This window comes from Desmodus rotundus, chromosome 7 (assembly GCF_022682495.2).
Source record: "Desmodus rotundus isolate HL8 chromosome 7, HLdesRot8A.1, whole genome shotgun sequence".
Classification (NCBI taxonomy): Eukaryota; Metazoa; Chordata; class Mammalia; order Chiroptera; family Phyllostomidae; genus Desmodus; species Desmodus rotundus.
The window spans coordinates 128,214,823-128,235,243 of NC_071393.1; the positions used below are offsets into that span (position 1 = coordinate 128,214,823).

General features: G+C 59.0%; 1 protein-coding gene and 1 long non-coding RNA gene across 3 annotated transcripts in view; one reads left to right on the plus strand and one right to left on the minus strand.

The window, feature by feature from the left end:
- Positions 1 to 20,421, minus strand: part of CCDC88C (coiled-coil domain containing 88C) — a 111,087-nt gene that overhangs the window by 27,732 nt on the left and 62,934 nt on the right. For both annotated transcript variants that reach the window (XM_024568251.4, XM_053928019.1), the window contains 8 exons: positions 19,987 to 20,145; positions 12,616 to 12,762; positions 11,829 to 11,973; positions 8,749 to 8,933; positions 6,314 to 6,451; positions 3,996 to 5,066; positions 1,908 to 2,035; positions 772 to 913 (listed from right to left, as the gene is read on the minus strand). In XM_024568251.4, the coding sequence (XP_024424019.3) occupies positions 772 to 913; positions 1,908 to 2,035; positions 3,996 to 5,066; positions 6,314 to 6,451; positions 8,749 to 8,933; positions 11,829 to 11,973; positions 12,616 to 12,762; positions 19,987 to 20,145 (2,115 nt within the window). The remainder of the gene's footprint in view (positions 1 to 771; positions 914 to 1,907; positions 2,036 to 3,995; positions 5,067 to 6,313; positions 6,452 to 8,748; positions 8,934 to 11,828; positions 11,974 to 12,615; positions 12,763 to 19,986; positions 20,146 to 20,421) is intronic.
- On the plus strand, positions 16,029 to 18,220 carry LOC123480476 (uncharacterized). Its single transcript, XR_006656506.2, has 3 exons — positions 16,029 to 16,222; positions 16,966 to 17,119; positions 17,401 to 18,220. It is a non-coding gene; the product is annotated as an uncharacterized lncRNA (long non-coding RNA).

Consider the following 20,421-nt stretch of genomic DNA (forward strand, 5'->3'; position numbering starts at 1 on the left):
CACCCCTCGCCGGCCAGCACCAGCCATGACGAGGCAGACGCCCTGCTTTTGCTTTTGCTAGAGGCACACATCGCCTCCGTCCTATGTAGTTTTCCTTCTTTCCAAAGATGACAGAAGGGACAGTAGCCTGGGACCCCATCCTGCCTCAGTCCTGGCTTCAGCCACACAACGATGGCAGTCCTCTCACGTCCCTGAGCCCCAAGTGTCCTCTCTATAAAACAGAGGTGACCCCGGGAACACGGACCAGGTGATGCCATGAAGCCCATCCCAGGTCTAGATCCGCTTTGCTCTAGATCCAATCTTTTATGAAGAAATGTGCCGTGGCTTCATAAACAAGGAATGGACAAAAACCTATGTGCATGTGTGTGGACAGCATACACGTGGAGACCGTGTGTGCAGGCATGTGGACAGCACGTGTGTGCCAAGAGTAGACGCGCACATCCTTATAAGCCTCTGTGCACCTGTGCCTGTCCCAGCCGAGGGTGCCCATGAGACTCGACCTGGTGTCTGACGCCCACGGTTTCAATGGTTCTCATCAGCACCCCCAGATCTCGCCTCCTCTCTCTGCCAGGCCTCTGGTCCCCCCTGGTGCTGCCCAGCCCCGGCGTGTGTGACTCTGAAGACGCTCCCTCAGGAACCCTGCAGCTCGGCCACAACTGCGCCAGGACACGGGCACCCAGGCTGTGCCTCTGCTCCCAGGGGTGGGCTGGAAAGGGTGAGGAGGGGCTTCCGGGCCAGGACCCAGAGCTTGTCTCAGACGGCAGCTCTTACCGCCTGGAGCTGCTTCTGCAGCTGGTGGCTCAGGCTGGCCTTCGCTTCCACCTGCGCCTCCAAGGACACAATCTTTTCTTCCTTCATGGCCAGTGTCGTTTTTAGTGCCGATTCATTCCTGCCCTCCAAAATCCTGTATTTTCTGAAAAATACAAAGATATAGCAGTATCATCCGTCTGCCTTTTCCACCCACAAGCTCCCGATCACCCAGCTGCCACACATCCTCCCTCCGGCAAGTGGGTTTCCTTCGGGCCCCGTTCAGCCCGGAACATGGGCTGGAGCTGAAAACCACCCCTCCAACCCCACCCAGGACTCCCCAGGTCGGCATCCCTGTGACACCTTCACGCATCACTGGGGCAGTTTTACGGCCATCGTTTTAGGGAGGAGTTGTCACCATGGCCTTTTTACAAAAGGGAAACTGAGTCTCAGGTTAAGTGATCTGCCCAAGGTCACAGTGCTGGGCGACCACACCAAAAGGTGTCACGTTATCTAACACGTGGGTCTTGTCAGTTTTGAGTCCAGCAAAAGTCCAAGACATTGTATTTCCTTGGAAAAAACGAGATCATTTAAAAAAGCACTGAAGGCAAAGACTGCAGTGAACTAAAAAGAGCGTAAGGCTGGGCAGGGGAGAGGGACAAACGGGTGGAACAGAGGACTGTGAGGGCCGGGGGCACACTGTTCTGTGTGGCTCTGCAATGCTGGACGCACCACGATGCGTTTGTCCCCACCCACAGGGTGGACAGCACCGAGAGTGGTCGCCAGTGTTAACTAGGGCCTCTGGGCGGGTGACGTGTCTGTGCAGGTTCATCAGGTGTCACAAATGCACCACCTCGGTGGGGGGCGATGGTAGTGGGGGAGGCCGTGCCTACAGTGGAACACAGGGCTGCGTGGGAAATCTCTACACCTTCCCCTCGACTTGGCTGTGAACCTAAAACCACTCTAAAAGGTACAATCTATTGAAAATAATAAAAGCAGCCTTTTTACTGGACAAAAGGACCTCCATCCTCTCCCCAGGGGACCCCAGGGGGACCTAGATCTGAGAGTGTGGAGCATGGGCATGCAGAGTGTGAGGACTCGGTACTAGGGGGACGCAGGTGTGAGCTGTCGGGCTGGCAGCCACTCGGGGAGGCCCTCACGTCTCACTGCTGCTGTCGTCGTCCTGCAGCAGCAGCTCCCTGGAGAGTCCGACCTTCTCCAGCTCCTGGCTCAGCTTGTCCAGCTCACTGGTCAGCTGCTGGGTCTTCAGCTTCTCCAGCACCAGGTCCTGCAGGGATGAGGAGAGGACAGCATGGGATGGGAGCCCCGCAGAAATGGCAGGGAGGGGCCAGCGCAGGCCCTTCTCAAGGCTGAGCAACGAACTGCCCTCCCACGTCGGGGCTGACTCAGGTGTGGTGAGGGCTGGGCAGGCAGTTCGAGGGGGACAGGTGAACCTCAGCGATGTCTCCCAGAGAGAAGGGATGACCACGCTCTTCTAGCCCCTTGCATCGTGGGCGACCAGGCCACAGAGCCGAGTGTCAGGGTGGGTCCCATGCGCCCCCAAACACACGTTTTGGAAATACCAATATGTTGACCTTTGAGTAGTAGGTTCAAATTCTCATGATTGCCTTTTCTGGGAACTAATGTAATTAAACGCTCATTGCAAAGAATTTGTAATAAACAAAGTATAATAAGGAGGAAGATTTAATTTCAACTCCTGGTTTTGATTTACTTTTCAGAAGCAGGCGCTGCTCTCACCGAGGTGGTTGACTGAGTCTGGCCCACCTGCACTTCCGCACCTCCTCGTGGCTCCACGGGCAGCTGCCATTTCTGCCTGGCGTCTCAGCCCTCTGCCTCCCCACCCCAGATCTGAAGTGTGGACCAGCGGCGTGACCGAGAATGGTGCTTGCCAAGCATTCATTCCACCTGCGGATTTCCCAGACGCCCTGTGGGCAGGTGAAGCCCATGGGCTGTGGGGTGAAACGATGGGGGTCGCCTCCCAGCTGCAGCTCAGGGAATCTGGTGTGTGGCCTTCCCACTGCCTTTCCTCTGCCCTGGCTGCCGCCCAAACCTGTGCTGAGATGGCGGAGCCCAAAGACCAGAGCGGTAGAGTCAGAGAACAGACCACAGGCTCCCAGGAGCATCACCTGGACGCTCGTGAGTGAGAGGCAGGGCCTGAGTGGCAACTGCTGCCACCCGGGGTGGCCTGTCACCGCAGCCTAACCTAACCCTCGCCTACTGCCGCAGCGAAGCCGGGCCCGCAGCACACTCCCCTGCCGGTGCTGACCGCGCTCCGGCGTGAACACAGAGACCGGCGCCCACCCAGTCCATCTCCTTTTCCTCTGTGGCGCACAGTTGGGGCACACTTCCCAGCCTCCCTCGTGACCGAGTTCTGCCCCGTGAAGTGTGCTCTCTCTCACTCACTCTCTTTCTCTCTGCCAGCCACACGCACAGCAGCCAGAAGGGAACCCCACTACGGGCTGGCCGAGCCCGGGAGGAAGCCAGGTGCCCACGTCACCATGCTGGGGGCCACCTGGGAACAGCCACACTGAACTCCCACCTGCTCCAGACTCGACTTCTCTGTTGGGCCCCTCAGGGACATCGTTCACTCGAGCAGTTGCCCTCCCTAACACACCCAGGGAATGCCCAGGTGACCTGTGCAAAAAGTTCCAGGGGAAAGCAGAACACATACTTGTCAAGAACCTGTAAAATGTGCCTACTCTTTGACCCTGGGATTACGCCTCCAGGGATGTATCCTAAGAAAACAGACACATCTGGGAAGGTGGACACGTGCAAGGACGTGCAGTGTTATTTCAAATAGTGGAAAAGACTGGAAACAACCCCGGATGCTTAAAAATAACTGCAGTAAGTCTATAGCATTAGTATCTGGCAGCCATTAGAAACCATGGCCGAAAGCCTATTTGATGTAACAATGTAATCTATACAACACACAGTAGGGCTGGGATACAGAGAGCAGGGTGTCATGTGTGCGCGCGCATGTGTAGGAGAAATGATGGAATAAAATAAGCCACCTGGGGCAGTGTGAGCTCTGGGCAGTAAGGTAACAGCTGGTTTTCACCTGGCTCTCCTCACCTTTCGGCAGTGTCCTGCTGAAGCAGGAAAACATGTAACGAGGACACACAGCCCCACTTCTATGCTGAGGCACACCCCTCACGGCACACCCTGATGCTCTGGGCAAACACGCCAGCCCTGCTGCCCCCGGAAGGGGTTGCCTGCACCCAGCTCACCTCTCTCAGGGTCGTCAGCGTCCTCGTGTGCATGGTCACTTGCTTGGTGAGGTCCCTGTTGTCCTTCTCGAGCTCCTTCAGCTTGGTGGCTGCGTCCCTGCAGCGGGCCAGCTCCTTGTCCAGGGCACGGCTCTCCTTCTCGGCAGCAGCCAGCTTGGCGGTGCTGTCGTCCAAGACAGCATCCTTGAGCTCCACCTGCTGCCAGAGCCGCTTCACCTCCTTCTCCAGCAGCTTCTTGTCTTTCTCCAGCTGGGCCAGGTCCTGCTCCAGAGCCTTCTTGTCCATCTCCGAGCGCTCCAGCTGCTTGTTGGCGAGCTGCTGGGCCTCCAGGTCCCGCTGCAGGGTCTGGTTTTCCGTCTCCAGCTCCCCGAGCTCTCGCTCCAGGGCCTGCGACTTCTGGCCGCTGCTCTCCAGGCTCTGCTGCAGCCGCAGGTTCTCGGCACTCAGGCTCTGGTAGCTGAGCTCCAGGCGCTCCGACTTCTTGCTCAGGGCCTTCAGCAGCTCCACGTTCTTCCTCAGCTCCTCCTTCTCCTGTTCAAGCTCCTGGTTCTCCCTCTCTATCTGAGCCATCTTGGCGCCTGTGAAGCGCATGGTCTCCACCATCCTGCGCAGCTCCAGGTTCTCATCGTCTAGCTGCTTGTTGTCCCGCTCCAGCCCCTCCAGCTGCACTGACACGTTCTGCAGGGTGTCCAGGGACTTCCGCAGCCTCCGGTTCTCCAGCGTCAGGCTCTGGTTCTCACGCTCCAGGGTGTCTGCCTTCTCTGTGGCCGTCGTCAGGGAGGTGACCTTCTTGGCCAGCTTCTCATTCTCCTTCTCCAGCCTGTGCAGCTCCTTCTCCAGCTCCGTCACCCGCTCCATCTTCTCCTTCACCTGCTCCAGGTCCCGGAGCAGCTGCTGCTTCTCGAACTCCAGCTTGCTCAGCTTGCTGCTGCTCTCCGTCACTGTCTGGTGGAGCACTTTGTTCTCCTTCTCGATGTCCTTCACGCGGGCCTCGCTGCTGACCTGTGACCTCTCCCGCAGCGACCACACTGTTTGGTTCAGGTGATCCTTTTCTTGCTCAAGATCCTTGATCTGCAGGAAAGCACAATGGGAGCGACACAGATGGCTGCGTGAGCACATTTCGGAGATTTGGGCCCAAGCTGGGGGACTAAAACGTAGGCCTTGAAAGACCACCACACCCTGGACCCAAAGGAAGCCCTAACACTCCCCAGAGGCCCGACATGGACTCGAGGTGAAGGGCACAGAGACCCCCACCGAGACAGTTCCAGTCAAAACGCATCCCCTGCAGACAGGATGATCGAGAAACAAGAACCACATCCCCTCTCACTTAGAACGGTGAAAGCGATTTCCCTTGGTGCTTTTCATCCTGCTCTGCAGGAGTTGGACAGGCCGGCCGCCCATCTCTGTGGCCTCTCCTTACGCTGCTCTCCCCTGCAGATGCCGCACACGATCTTCCCTCTGCCTCGAATAGTCTCCCCGCTCCCTGGCCAGCCTTCAGCACTGGCTCCTTCTCATCCTCCCAGTCTGCTCCCCAGGGAAGCCCTGCATCACGGTTCTAAATGTCCTGCGTCTAGCAGGACTCCCTCCCTGGACCCACGGTGACTCACTCAATAGCATACACCTGAAGTCACCTGGCTTGCCACCTGTTGTTCTGCCTCTAGACTGTGATCCACATAGACAGGGGACCCCGCCTGTCCTCTCGCACCGCCCCAACCCCCCTTTTCTACTCTGCTGGAGAGGCTGAAATACTCAACGCTTGACACCCCACCCCCTTGCAGCTAGCAGTAGCCAGGTGTCGGGTCTGGCTAATGAGACGCCAACAGAGGGTCCTGGGGAGGCCTCCCCTCTGCCCCTTTCCCATCTACCTCCTTCCTGCCTGTTTCTGGGGATGGACAGCAGCCACTGCCAAGACTGGCAGTGCAGGCAGACGGAAGCCTGGCCCCTGGGGGGCACTGCTGAGCCACTGCCCAGCCTTCCTGGGCAAAAACCCTGCAGGTTTGCCAGGCTTCCTCAGTGGGACGCTGGACACTGGGGCTATCCCATGAGCTGAAGGACATTTAGCAGCATCCCTGGCCTCCACCCACCACATGCCGGAGCACCCCTCTCTCCTCCCCAAGGCATGGTAATCAAGAATAAGACCGCCAGTGTCCCCGGGAGGCAAAGCCTGCCCCATCACCCTAATGCCGATCTGAGCGGCAGCCGAGTGAGGAGACGGGTAACCCATGTGTCGCTGCTAAGTGCCCAGGGCACGGCTCTGACCCTGGGTGCACCCTTGTGCAGGCCAGGGTGCCAGGAGGCATTCGCTCTGGACGGCCTACCTGCCTGGCTCTGTCAGCCCTCAGGGTCTCCATGTCACTCTGCAGCTGTTCTTTCTCCTTGATCAGCTCCTCGCTGAGGGTCTCCAAATCCTGGTTGCTCTGCTTTTCTCTTTCCAGCTGGGTCTGCAACTTCTCAATCTGCAGAGCCAAAGACCCAGCCCAGGCCAAAGACAATTTCACAAAGGAAACTGTGTTTTAAAGCAAACCCAAGACCTGTCAGCCCCATAGAACACATTAACAGGCCTTTTCTCAAGGAAAAAAAAGTCCACACCTTGTCCCGCAGTGACTTCCACACCCCCTTGACCCTGAACTCTTAGCCCAGGGTTTACTCCCAGAGCTCAGGGTAGAGAGAAAGGTCATGGGCACCAATCGGTCTGCCTCTCTCCCAGCTTACTGCTCCTCTCCCTCCCTGCCACGTGCTTCCCCTCTTCCTCTGAAATCAGGGTTCTTGGTGGAAGGTGTGATGTCACAGGACGTCAATGCTGAGTCGGAGGTGGGGGACGGGCACCCCCCGAGGCCCACACGAGTGTCGTGAATCACAGGGAAGGAAGTTAACTTCGGGGAACTATGGTTCACATACACATTTTAGACCGAAGCAAACCTGCAGCCTGTGTGACACGGGGGGGGGGGGGGGGGGGGGGAGCTGAGCTGGCACCCGGGGTCCGGGCCTCCAGGCCGCCGTGTCCTGGCTCAGACACCTGTCAGGGTGGCCATATTGTCTGGACTTGTCTGGAGGCTGTGTGTGCCTAACCGTGCTCCAGGAAGGTCAGTGTCGGGCCACGTCCCCTGTGGTGCTCAGCCAATGGCTGTGAGAGCCCGTCCCATGCCAGGCTTGGGAGAGATAGCAAACCCACCCTTCTGGGTCAGGACACATGCAGCCAGGCCCCAGCGGGCTGAGCAGGACAGGAGGCTGAAGTGCTCCGGCTCCCACCAGGGACTCTGAGCTGAGACGTGCCTCCCAAGGGCTGTGGCAGGGCTGCCCCAGGGCCCCAACTGATCCAGAGAAGAAGCAGGAAGGCGGGACCTGCCAGACGGGGGCTACAGAGTCCTGTCAGGTGGGCACGCCCCCTGCCAGTCCTGCCCATGCAGAGGAGGGACTGGAGTGGACGCCGAGGGCGGGAGAAACGTCAGCGGTCATCTCTGGGGCCTGCCAGGAGCTGGGCAGAGAGGCTGCGTTGCAGGCTTTTTGTGGCAGGCCCGTGAGGACCTGCTGAGCTTGAGGCGCTCATCTTTCCAGAGGTCCATTCTTACTCATCTTGGCCGAGGTCAAACTGCCATTTATAAAGATCTTTCCTGTGCCAGGCCCACGTGAGTCTAAAAAACCCAAACTGTCCAGTCGCTTTCTCTGCGCTGCGCTGCACCGAGAGACAAGACAGGAGACGGGGATTCCCACATTGTCCCACAAGGAAAGGACGAACTATTTGGCAGCTACCCTGCTGCCAGGCACACGGTGCTTCAAAGGGACGAGAAGAAAGGTAACCGAACCTTGGGTGTCCCGTGAGAGTTCTGGGAAAACCACTTCACACACCTCACCCAGAGGTCAAGTATGAGCAGAGCTGTGACCAACAGAACCCAGGTCTCCTGTGTGCAGCCTGGGTCCCCACCACTGCCAGTGCAGCCTCAGCAAAGGACACTGGTAGGGCTCATGGGACAGACACCCAGACGCCCCAAAGCACCACCAGTCCCACGTGGTGGTCAGCAAACAAGAGGGCCCTTGCCCTCGCCTAGGGTCCGGCCATCGGTCAAGGCTCACAGTGCAACTGTGCCATCTGCGGTGTGGCTGTGTGTACTGATGCCCTCCGGCTCGGGATGACCAACGCGTGGAGACAGTCCCTAGCCTCCCCATGGCCCTTCCTGCCCCATGAATGGGGGTCCTCGTAACTGCGGGACGAAGACTGGTTCGTGTCTATCCCCCCAGACGTCTGTCTTCTACGGTGCTACTGGGAAGACCCAGGAGTTCCCTGAAAGGCAAAGGCCGTTCAGCCCTCTCTTCTTCCTCATCCCGTCCACCGAAAGGAAGAGTGAGCACGGACCTTGTTCTACCACCAGCAGTGCCCTGAAACAGCCCGTCACTGGTCTCCCTGACACACACATGCCCCCCGCCCCCGACGCTTTCTGACAGGGCCTTGCCCTTTGTCCATCAAGCACGTGCTGCGTGCTAGACCCCAAACGATCCTCATGGCCCTGATAGGTGGGTCCATCACTGACCCCACTTCACAGATGAAGGACACAGAACTCAATCCTGTCTGGGTCACACTGGGGCAGGGATGAGATGCACTGCCTGGTAACCCTCCTCTATGATTACTCTTAGCCCCCCGTTATAACTGTGATGCACCGGACTCTGCATTCCTCCGAGCTGCGCACCCTCGGCAACACCTGGATGCTCCACCTGGCCACCCACCTGCCCGTGGGTCCCAGCCACACCGCCCGGTTACCTTCTTGCTGAGCTGCTGGTTCTCCTTCTCCAGTTCCCCGCACTTGAGGCTGCTCTCCTCCAGAGCCAGGGCCGTGTCCCGCAGCCCCTGGATGGCACTCTGGAGGCTCTGGTTCTCCTTCTCCAGCTTCAGGATGCGGCTGGAGGCGCATTCGTTCAGCTCAAACACAAACGACTTCCTGGAGGCTGAAGTGCAGTGGGGGGGTCAGAGCCCAGGTTCCAGGGGCCCCCGCTTCAGCGCTCTGCCCCCAGCCCCAAGATGGCCATCGGCCCCGAGCCCCAGGTCTGAGGGGTCTGGGGTGGTCTCCCACGGGTCAGCGGGGTGTCCTCCCTTTTCTATGGGGTGTGTTGCTGTCAGCACCTGAGGTTCCTCAGGCAGTCACGTCCCCTGTGCCAGCTCAGCTGGGGTCTGTTAGGGGAGCAGCCCAGAGCTTAAGAAGGAAGCGGGTGACGGTGCGGAAGCCAACGCAAAAGATCAAGACTGTGGAAGTGCCGGACCACTTTTTCCACCTGCTAACCTGACTGGCAGTCCCGGACTGCAGAGACCAACAGAGGTGAGACAGGTGGCATTTTCTGTGCCAGCTGAGAGCAGCGGGAGTCTGGATGGCTCGGCTGGGGCTGGGCAGGACAATAACTGTCATAGAGGCTACAGGCTGCCTGTGCCCAGTGCCTGCTGTCCCTGGACCTGGTCCTTTGGGCCGAGATTTCATTTTGTAATCTCACAATTACATGGAGAGAAGAATGTGGCAGCAAGTCAAAAGTGCTTTAAAAATTCTAAGCGAGATGAAAACATGAGTTAAAGATAGAAGGCGGCAGATTTTCTACTTTGCTCTTAAACAGCCAGAATGCAGAAAGAGAAGAGTGCGCAGACCTGAGAAGAAAGGGCGTGCCTGCCCCACCCTGCCACAACCAGGTGCGGGGCTTTAGGTAAGTTCCGGGCCTTCTCAGGACAAAAGCCCTAGAGAGAGGGGTCATCGCCCCAGGGGCTGGAGTTACGGAGAGGAGACGGCTTTTCAAAGCAGACACGTGAAGCTGGAAACAAAATGTGTGGGTTCGGCAACGCTGGACGGTCACAGGGACGAAGAAGTGCCTGAACCCGGCCCTGAGCTCCCACCTTCCACCAAGGACAGCAGTGCCGACCCGGGAGGTGGAATGTGCCCTAAAGCCCCCAAGCAACCGGCGGCACAGCTGTGGATGGGGGGGGCCGCCCACAGCCCCAACTCTACCCCAGCGCCGACCACGCACAGACACACATGCTCAGCACAGGAACATGTGAAGGGCTCCATCCTGACAAGGCTACACGACACTGACCGACTAAACCCCCCCAGTTCACGACCTGTGGTCATTCAGACGGCACCCGTGCAGCACAAGACAGAGTCTACCGCTTTAAGAGTTTCTAAGGGTGCGGCTCTGCGGCACTCGGCACATTCCCTCGTCTGCAGCCGCCACTGCCGACCACCCCCAGACCCTCTCAGTCTCCCACCGGAGCTCTGCACTCATGGAAAACAATTCTGAAGCTTCTCCAAGTTCCACAGTGGAACTGATTACAAGCCTTGTTTCCTCTTCCGTAAAGTCCAGGGCCTCGGAGGCTATGACGGCCACACAACAGTTCATTAGGAAAACAGCTGATGGGGCTTTACTGGGTGCTGTGCTCTCTGGCACCCCGAGAACCAGAGTTGTGTTTGATCTTTCAGTAAGGGAAGGGCAGCAAGAAGGGCCGCCCTGCTCGGCACCCCGAGGGCTGGGCACAGGGCAACGCTTTGCCACCTCCTCTCACAAGACACGCACGGCAACCCCAGGAGGCAGCTTCACGACGCCCACGCCGCAGGTAAGAAAACTGGTTTAAAAGAGGCCGCCTAGCGAACCAGTGGGGGAGCCAGGACTTTAAGCCAGGTCTTTCTGACTCAGGAAGCCACACGCCATCCCTGCAGAAAGCAGCACACTCATGCTTTGTTCTTTGGCTGCCAGCTACGCAGCAGGAGTTGGGAACACGGAGAATAAGTGATGGTCACCGACCTGACAGGGCTCACAAACTATACCGAGTAGTCTGAGGTCTGAGTCAGCGAGGCTTTCCAAGCCCACAGGCCACCCTGGTCTCTAGCAGAAATACACTTGGTCTGAGCGGGTCCCAGCCAGACTGCACTGCTTCTGTGTCCCACCAGGGGGCAGTGATCCTCCCCGAGGAACCTGAACTCCCAGAGCCGGGAATCCCCGACCCCCACCTGGGCCCCAGCAGTGCCAAACCGCAGAGAGGACTTTACACACAGCTTAACAGTTTACTGAACCAATTTTAGGTGTGGAACTGGTGGGACCTCTTGAAGGGAAGGAATACCCAGCTGCTTCAACAGCCTTTCCATTATGCTTAGGAATGGTTATCAGCAATGAAAAAGCAGCCCCCCACCCTGCCAAACCAGCCAGAAGCCGCCCTGCACCCTGGGGGTGCTCAGGAAACACTCACTTGCACTCTCAGGCGCACGTGGGCTATTTTTGAACACAGGAACCGGCTTATTGTTTGCTGAGCACCGAGGCTTCCTGCTACACTGCTGACCATGCCCCACCCGCTGTCCCCGGGCCAACTTGACACTCATCAAGGGTGCTGGGCAGGGGTGCAAACACTGGAGGGAGAGGGAGAGGCCTGGGCCCCTGCCCAGGGTGACAGAGAACTGCCTGCAGCTCTCTTGCCCAATTATGCAAATGAACGGAGGATAGGACGCCCAGGGAATATTTACAGTGGGGATTAGTGACCACTGGGGACCTCTCCTGCCATCCCAAGCTTTCCATCACCTGGGGACGGGTCTGAGATGCCCTCTGGGTGTCAGCATACTGTAATCCACATAGGGACGGAGAAACCTGGCAGCGTGTGATCTGCATGCCCCGTCCTGACACAGGGCTGCCAGGCCCTTCTCGCTCTCCTTGAGGAGAACGGCGACGGAACAGTTCCCAATGGCCCCTGAAGGAAATCCTATTTATTTGGGGTGAGGGTGGGATGACACCTGATTTTCAGAGCCAAGGGCTCAGCTCCCTGGACGCAGGAGAAGCCATGGTCGGGCTGGTGCCCAGGCACCGGAGGCTACCACCTACCGTCCGACATATCCGCATTCTTGGACAGCTGCTCCAGCTCCCAGCCCAGGTGGGCGGACTCGTTCATGCTCTGCTTCTGCGCAATCTCGAGGACCATGTTTTCTTCCAGCAGCTCCTCAATGCGTTTCTTGTCTGTGTCCCGGTCCTAGTGCAGAAAGAGGGGAGGGGTGAGGATGCGGCCTGGGGCACCCTCTGGACAGCCCGGGCCCCTGTGCATCTACCCTCGTTCCCCCAGGACGAAGGGCCTCCATGCACCTGCCCACTTCCCAAAACACGGCTGCACAGAAGACTCCAACACAGGGCCCAGTGGTGAGAGTTGCAACCACTGAAAGATACACTGACCCAGTGACTTAGGTGATGAAGAGACCTGAGGTCTCTAACTGGGTTGTATTAAAACAAAGCAGAGCACAGGGCTTTAAAGCATGTGGCATGAATACGGGTAGCTTCCTGGCCCCTGAGCAGGCCCAGCACACCTGCTGGGAAGCTGCAGAGACTCACAAATCACAGCTCACCTGACACCAAAGACCCTTTTTGCACCAGACGCCCACACCCCTCCCTCCTTACAGAAAAGCGCTACCGCGCAGTCAGGCCCTATCTGCTCTGTGGGCGTTAAGTGGCGCCCACTCAAGCCGCTGGGCTCGGCCAAGGGAACCTCTGCGGTCAGTGGGTCAGCGGGTCAGCGCGGCAGCGCGGCACCAACCCAGTAGCTGGAAATCGGAAAAGGGCAGGGCACAACCCCGGATCCACCCCACGCTGTGTCGCTCGTGGTGACGGAGGCGTGTGATACCAGTTCCAGGTCGTGAAGCTTCGATTTCAGCTGCAGGTTCTCCTTCTCCAGCTCATGCACTTTGTCGCCCCGGGCCCGGGCGGCCGTCAGCTGCTCCTCCAGCATGGACTTGGTTTCGATGAGAACGATGTTATCTTCCCTCAGCTCCTGCTCGGCAGAAACACACACGAGAGCTGTCCCATCTGGAGGCGCCTGGGTCACGACGGCGGCGTTCTCCCAGGCACCTGGACTGAGACCACCAGCCACCCAGGCAAAACTGCCACCCCCGGAAGGCCTGTCTCCGCGTTTTAGCCCCTGCCCCTTTCTCAGCCAGGCCAGATGGACTTTCTCTATGGAAAAAACATGTCTCCAAATCAAGAAACTATTTAAGTTCTGGAAGGAAATACTTCCTCAGTGTCTTTTCTGTGCTGGCTGTGGTGTGACAGTTTTGTCACCTTGTCCAGCTGGACGAGTGTTATCTGCTGACAGATAAGGGACTCTGCTGAGCCCTGTTTCCTTCACAGGGAAGGGGCGGGGTGCAGAGTCTGCCCCCGGTCTGAGGGCCGAGTCAGGCCTCTCGACCTAACGTTCGCCCCAACATTCGCCCCACTGGCCCAGGTCCTGGGAAAACACGGCCTCTGGACAAGCCTTTGTTCAAGCGCTGTTCCCGTCTGAACAGTTTACACACGTGCTCTTGGAAAAACCACCGTCTCAGCAGTTTCCGAAAGATGAGCAGCCTGTGAGACACAACCAACAAATAGGCACTGTGGGCCTACTGTGTGTCAGGCACGTGCTGGGTGTGGAGGGCAGCGGCTGGTCTCTGGCAGGCCCCTCACGGGAGAGGAGGCCACTGGACTCTCATCCTGCCCCAGGTGCCCAGCACGCCCAGGGAGGGGTTCAGCCCCTTCACCTTAGCTCCATACCCTCCCCGCTAAGGCCCTGCCCGCAGCACTCAGTATCTTGGGGGACTGAGTCTCCCCGAACACCTTCACAGTTCGTGGACATGCACACACGGGAATGTGTCCGGTTCTCTCTGTGGGCCGTTTTTCAAGGCTTGCCCCATTCATGGGTTCTAACAACCAGGAGTGGGCTGGCAGCTCCGGCTTATCCCACACACACACGTGCTCATTTCCCTGCACCGGCCAGAACCCAACATGCCTGGCAGAGGGGAGCCCGCGCACCTTACCATCGGCAGACACGTCTCTGATCAAAGCCTGCCTGGCAGGCGTGAAGGGCCTCGTCGTTGCAACTCTGGATTCACCTGGGCACCCTCTCCCTGCCTGTGCCCTGCCCTGCACCAGGGGCTCGCTCTCTCTGCTTCATTCACTTTTCACAAGGGCCCCAAGAGGGAGGCAGAGACCGTCCCTTTCCATCACGTGAAGATGGTGACTTGGGTAAATTAAGGAATGAGCCCGAAGTCACAAGATCAGCGAGGGGTGAAGCTGGGGCTTGGACTCGGGCTGCAAAGCTCCGGACCGGAGTTCTCTCAGCTGCCGCCACCGCCCACTACCCATCCTTAAAGAGCCTGCAGGGGTCAAAGGCAGTGACCAGACAGTGATGTGAGCTGGAGGACAGAGAGGGGTTTCAGGCGAGAAGAAGGCCCAGCTCCCTGTCTTTGGTTACTATCCCCCACCATTCTCACCATGTGCTGCAGCTGGCCCACCCCCTAGTACTCCCTAGGATCACCATACTCGCAGGCCCTGAGCTCCCACAGTACGGTCTGCCCACAACCAACCCCTACTCTGTCTTCACAGCTCAGTCAGAGCTGCCCCTCTGAGAAGTGCGTGCAGCTCCACTCTGTCTCCCCTGCTGCAGCAGGCCCTAGGCTCCCAGAGTGCCCCAGCCACATTCTTGGGCAACACTGAGCTGGCCTGGACCACCCCCCTCCACCTCCAAGACTGTGAATCCCACAGGGCAGGACTATTCCAGATCTGCTCTCCTGGGCCTCCCGGAAGTGTCCAGTAACACTTGCCGGCTACATCGCACCATGAGGGGATCACAGGCGGCATGGGCAGCGGGTCAGCAGAACAGAACATGAAGCAAAATGCATTACAGCTACTATTCACACTTGTCTCAATTTTCTGGACATACCAACTTTCACCATCTATAAGGCAACAAAAATTTATCTGAACTTGCTCTGCATGCTCTGCCACCTCAGAAGTGAGAGGCCAGGCCCCAAGAAGCCGTGCCCAAGTCCTAAAGCTGGCAAAGGGCTAGGCCTGGAGGAGGGCGGGGCCACCCTCTGGCCGCTGCCCACAGCCAGCCCACCTCCGGAGGACCTTGACCCCAACTGAACTGGGAGGCTATTTAAAGGCTTCACCCAGCCCAGCGAACAGCTGAGGGGCCATGTTTAGGAAGCACAGGCCAAGCCTGACGTCTGGTCCCCAAGAGCCACCCTGGTGACTGGGAACAGGGATGGGGACATGGGCTGATGGCTTCCACGCCCAGGCCTGCCACAGGCACGACTAGCCCTGAGACCCGAAGCAAGTGCAGGACCCTTGATCGTGGCCCCGCTTCCTGCTGCGGGCAGGGGTGGGGAGCGGATCTGACAATGCATGTGGAACGCGCTGTGCTCCACACCCGAGGCCCAGGGAGCAGGCTGGCCGCCCGTCGCCATCACGCCGAGTCCCTGTGAGACCATCCAGCACAGCGCATCCACCAAGCAACAGGAAGACTCTTGTTGCTGGGGGTGGTGCATCCTGACCCCAACCAGCTCCACACATGGGGGCGGGGGGCAAAAGGACAACCGGTTCCTTCTCACTGCACCCAGGACCGCAGCACCAGGGGCCGCTCAGGTTCCCAGGGCAACTGGAAGCCAGCCCAGCGGTGCCTCAGAGGGGAGACTCTGGGTCGTCTGACTCAAAGGGCAGAGCCCCCACTCACTCGATGGAGGCCGTCCCTCACTGCACCTGCTCACCGGTCTGCTGCAGGCGGTTGAACGTCAGAGAAGCCTGACCAGGATTTAAGCCCCCCGACCTGGGGAGCATAGTGGGCTGCACCACAAACCGAACAGCAGCTCTCTCCCGCTCCCACTCCTCAGGGGGCTGAGTGCTTTCTAATGCCTTGGAAGTCACTGAGGAACACAAGGTCCCCGTGGGAACACAGGACCAAGGACTTCAAGGGAGTCAGGGCTGTGGAAGCAGGTCCCCTGACTGCGACCTAACGCCCAGGGGCCAACCGGAGGTGCCTGAGCCCTCCCATGGCATCTGCCTGCCCTCACCCCCACCCCCGCCCCGTGCCCCCAGTTTGCTTCTCCCCATACCACCTCTGTTTCCATAACCCCTCCCATTTTCTCCTTCCGCCTTGGCAAGGCCAAGGTCCTGGAGGCAGAAGGAGGTGTTTCAATGTAAGATCCACCTCCTCACCAACAGTGACATTGAGCAAATTATTAATCCACAGGTTTGTCACCTGAAAACCGGAGGCAGGGTGGCCACTAAACCTCGCTGGGCCATCCGGAGGCTCGGATGTGATGATGTCGTTAGAGCCTAGCACAGCCCCTGAGTGTGGACGGAGCTCCACAAGTGGTTACTGCCGCCCGTTTCAGAGCCCACACCGAGCACCCGCACGGGCCAGACCGCGGGTCTGTACGGGACCAGAGAGAACGTGCTTTGGGCTTTTGGGGTCCCAGGTCTGTGACAACTGCCCACCTCTGCAGGTGTAGCAACAGCAGCCAGACAGTGTGTGAGTGGGTGGGCGCAGAACTGACGGAGGGAGGGATTTCACCCCGGACTGACTATGCAGTTCCGCACCCAGGACTCGGACTCAAGGTCAGAAAGACACAAGACTGTCTTCCAGGAGCTCCCAGTGTGGGTGGGAGACAGACAGCAAGACGCGTCCTGACAACGCCACCTGGGGGCCGCTGTCTGGAGGTGAAGGGTGAACGGGAAGTGTGAGCCAGGAGGCTGGGGGATGCAGCTGGCAGGGCTTGGCCCGCCTGCCCCTCCTCTGGCCCTGTGTGGGCACCGGGGGGCCCAAGGGGGGCTCAGCTGAGCCGGAGCAGAGTTCCGTAGGGGACCAGAGGCGGGGAGTGCCAGACGGGGGCAAAGGATGGGTATGGTCCTAAGAACGACAGAGAGGTGCCTGGGGAGCTCAGGAAGGCCGCTCTGGCAGCAGGACAGATGGACATGAACAAGAAGAGACGGAAGCAGAATGGCCAGTCCGGGGATTTGTGGGGGTCCCTCTGGAAAATAATGGGGGTTGGGGCACAGAGGTGTCCAGGCCACACGGAGGGTGGCCAAGGCAGGCTGAGTGCTTGCTGCACGGGAGCCCGGACTCAAGCACGGCTGCAGTGGGGGGGAGGGGGAAGGGGCAGCACAACGCCTGGACAAGGAGGGGCTAAAGAATGCAGCAGTGTTCTCCTCTTCCAAACAGGCCTGGAGAGGGGTTTGTTTTAATTAGGGGTGGGAGCATCTCGAGAACCCTAAGGGTTGGACTCAAATCAACACAAGCATCCTGAGAACCTCCTTCTACTGAAGACGACAGAGAGGAGTACAGCTGCTGGGCCCCCAGGACACCTTGGCTGGAGGTGAGGATGGGCGGGGCAGACCAAGCCCACAGCACACCTTCCCCTCCCGGACCTGGGTGCCAAGGGGGTTTCTTAAGTGTGTGTGTGTGTCCCGAAGCCCAGGACCAGCCACGAACCCAGCTCCTAACTGCCTTGCTCGCACAAATCGGATCCAGGAGCCTCTCCTCGGGGGACAGGGGCTCGCCAGGGGGACTCACCTGAAACATGCTCCTACCTGTGCCACACGATGCCGGGCAAAAGGGGCTCAGAGATGCCCCAGCCACCACTCCTCTCCCCAACAGGGCTTGCCTAGCACCCAGCCAGTGGTGTGACTGCTGGGACTGTGCCCTGCGCCACACCTCATACTGCTGTTTGCTTGGAATCAAGCACTGCCTAGGAAGCTGCACATCTCTCAGAGCTGCAGAGAGGAGGCCCGCCTGGACCCCTGCTCAGGACGCACAGGGCACCCACACACCTGCCCTTCACTGTTGGGAGTTTCAGCCGATGACGCAACACGGGGCAAGAGGCACCTTCCCGGCCATCTCTTTCTGCCTTTGTCCCCTACCCCGTGCCCTGGCAGCAGGGAGACGGGATGGCTGTTTGCAGAGGGAAGTAAAGGGCCACCCACTGCACCCCCACTTCCCGCTGTGCACAGGGACGCCCAGGCCTCTCGCCTCTTGTTGTTTTAACCCTCCCGTAAACTAGACTAGGAGCCACACCGAAGCCACCATAAGTTTAAAAACAAAACAAGGAATTTGTGTTCCCTATTTTTCTAAGCAAAATTAACCTTGCCCTCGCCCCGAACCCCCTGGATCCTTTATCTTTCCCCCCAACGTGGCACTAACACTCCCTTTTATGTGCTGCTCCTTGGTGACCCTGGACAGGATCTCGGGGAGAGGGGACAGCAGCCAGGCCATCTGTCACTCCCCTGTACCTAGAGGGGTCTTCCTGCACAGTGGGCACCCACAGCCGTGAGCTGGCACAAACACGGCGATCGTGCTCCCCTCCCCATCCATCACACCCACCATGGCTGCCATCACAAAGGAGACAAAACCTCCTGCTTTCCCCCGTCCTTCTTCCCCCCCCCGGGGCTGCACTTCTTGTCCTTGTGGAGAGGGGGGTTTTCACTTGACCTGCGTGCTGACTACCAAGAGTCTCCCGTGTGCCAGGCCCCAGGCATGCCATCGAATGAGACCCTGTCCCTGCCCTCGGAGGTTCGTGGCACCCCCCCCCCCCGCCCACGCCTGGCAGTCGGGGCTGACGACAGGGCTGCGGACAGGCTGCAGGGCTGCCACAGTCTGAGGACGCGTGCACAAGCACTGTCCTCCCCCACGCCCTGCGCCCCGACATTATGTGACTCGTCCTCCATCAGGGCCTGGACTCCATGGCCCACGCCAGTTCTCCTGTAATGCATTAAGCTAATGCAAAACTTAAGGCAGTACTAACTTCACAGTAACTTCACTATGAAAATTATCAATCAATATGAAAAACAGTGCTATTATCCAGAAGCATAAATCTTGAGAATGTAGAAAAGGGGTTCCTAGTGTGAAACCCTCCAAATGTCCAGAAGCTCCCCGAGTGCTGGGAGCAAGTCTTGTTTTGTGGTAGAGCCCCCACCCCCAGTGCAGGGCTCGGCACCCACCACGCAGGCGTTAACTCCCCGTGTCCACGTGACTGACTGAGGTGGGGGGGCGATTCTTGGACAAGGCAGGATGAGCAGAGACAGAGACTGAACCCTGAGGCCCACCCCGTCCATGGGACAAGGTCGGGGTGAGAGGTGGGGATGGACATGGTCCCCACAGTGGGCAGGAGGGGCTGCTGAGGCAGCAACCTGGGGAAGCGTGTGCACGACTGTCCCCGACTCTCCCAACTGCGGTATCTCCAGTGAGCGAAGAAAAGCCCGTGTCCCAGAACCTGTCTGTGCTGGAGCTGGCCTCCCACCCCTGGCCCCCACCTGCTGGGGCCTGGCTGCTTTTGCACAGCAGCCGGAGTGGGGGGGGGGGGGGCTCCTCTGCAGGGGGTGGGGCCAGTGTGTCACTAACACTCCTGGGGGAACAGACACACCCCAAGCAGGTTGGAACAACAAACAAGCCTGGACCACTGCGGCCCTCTCCAACCCACCTCCACCTGGCCCAGGTTGCCCCCACACAGCAGATCACGTGGAGGTGTTGGCCCAATGGCCTGGCCTCTGCACACCTGCCTGCCAGCAGCTCAGCGCGGAGAGGGACAACCTGCACTCCCCAGACCTGTGTTCAGGCCTCGCTAAAGCCTCCCGGCTGGCAATGAGGATGATTCTTTACCATCCAACAGGGCCACGCAGAATGAGCTCACTAGAACTGCCTGTAAACCCCAGTGCCAGCAATGGGGGCAAAGTTCCCAAACCCTCGGAAAAGAGGGCCCAGAACCTGCTGTCGACGTCAGGCAGTTGGGATGAGTGGTCTAGGCGTCAGTGACCCCATCTGGGTTTTGATCTCCGTCCTCTCAGCCCTGACACCCTCCCCTGCACGGACCCAAAACCTCAGCATCAGAGTAGCTCCCACCTCTGAGGGCTTAGGACAGACTTGCCCAAATACCAGGTATCTTACCTCCTTCCCCCAAAAAACCTCATGAAAGTGGAAGAAACGATCCTGGCAAGATTTATCCACAGAAATTGCAAGACGTTTTTGAAAAAAAAAGATATGTGAATGGAAGGCCACTGCTGTGGCTGAATCTTGGGGGAGAGGGAAAAGTCCTAAAAGGAACCAGGGCCCTTCAACCATATTCCCAACCTTACCCCTTCCCCTACGTTACGGGGGGCCCTGGAGAGCGCAGGCTGCAGAAGCCTCGTGGCTCCTGTCCCCCAGCCCCCCAGGACAGGAAGTGCCTCGAGCCCCACGGGCAGCGCTCACCTCCATGCGGGCCTTGTAGAAGTCCACGTCGTGCAGCTTCTCCCGGCAGCGGCCCAGCTCCATCTCCAGCCTCTCCACGCGGTTCGCCTTCTCCCTCAGCGAGTCCAGCTCATCGCGGTAGGCACGCGCAGACCGGGCGTCGGCCGCCAGCTGGATGTTCTGGGAGGTGGGCAAAGGCAGGGGACCTAGCTCAGGGCACCCCTGGGCTGGGGAAGAGAGGGCCCAGGCCCTGCAGTTCCAGGAGAAGCCAGCTCCTGGTGGCCAAGCGGCTCTGTGTGCAGGCCACCTCGTGGGGTCTCCACACGCTGTCCCCAAAACATGTCACCCGCCCCACCCCCCACGGCAGCTCTCAGGACAACTGGCTCTCAACAGCATTGCTCCGAGTGGGAAGGAAACAGAGATCTTTGCTGGGAGGTCCTGCGGCTGTGTTTCTGA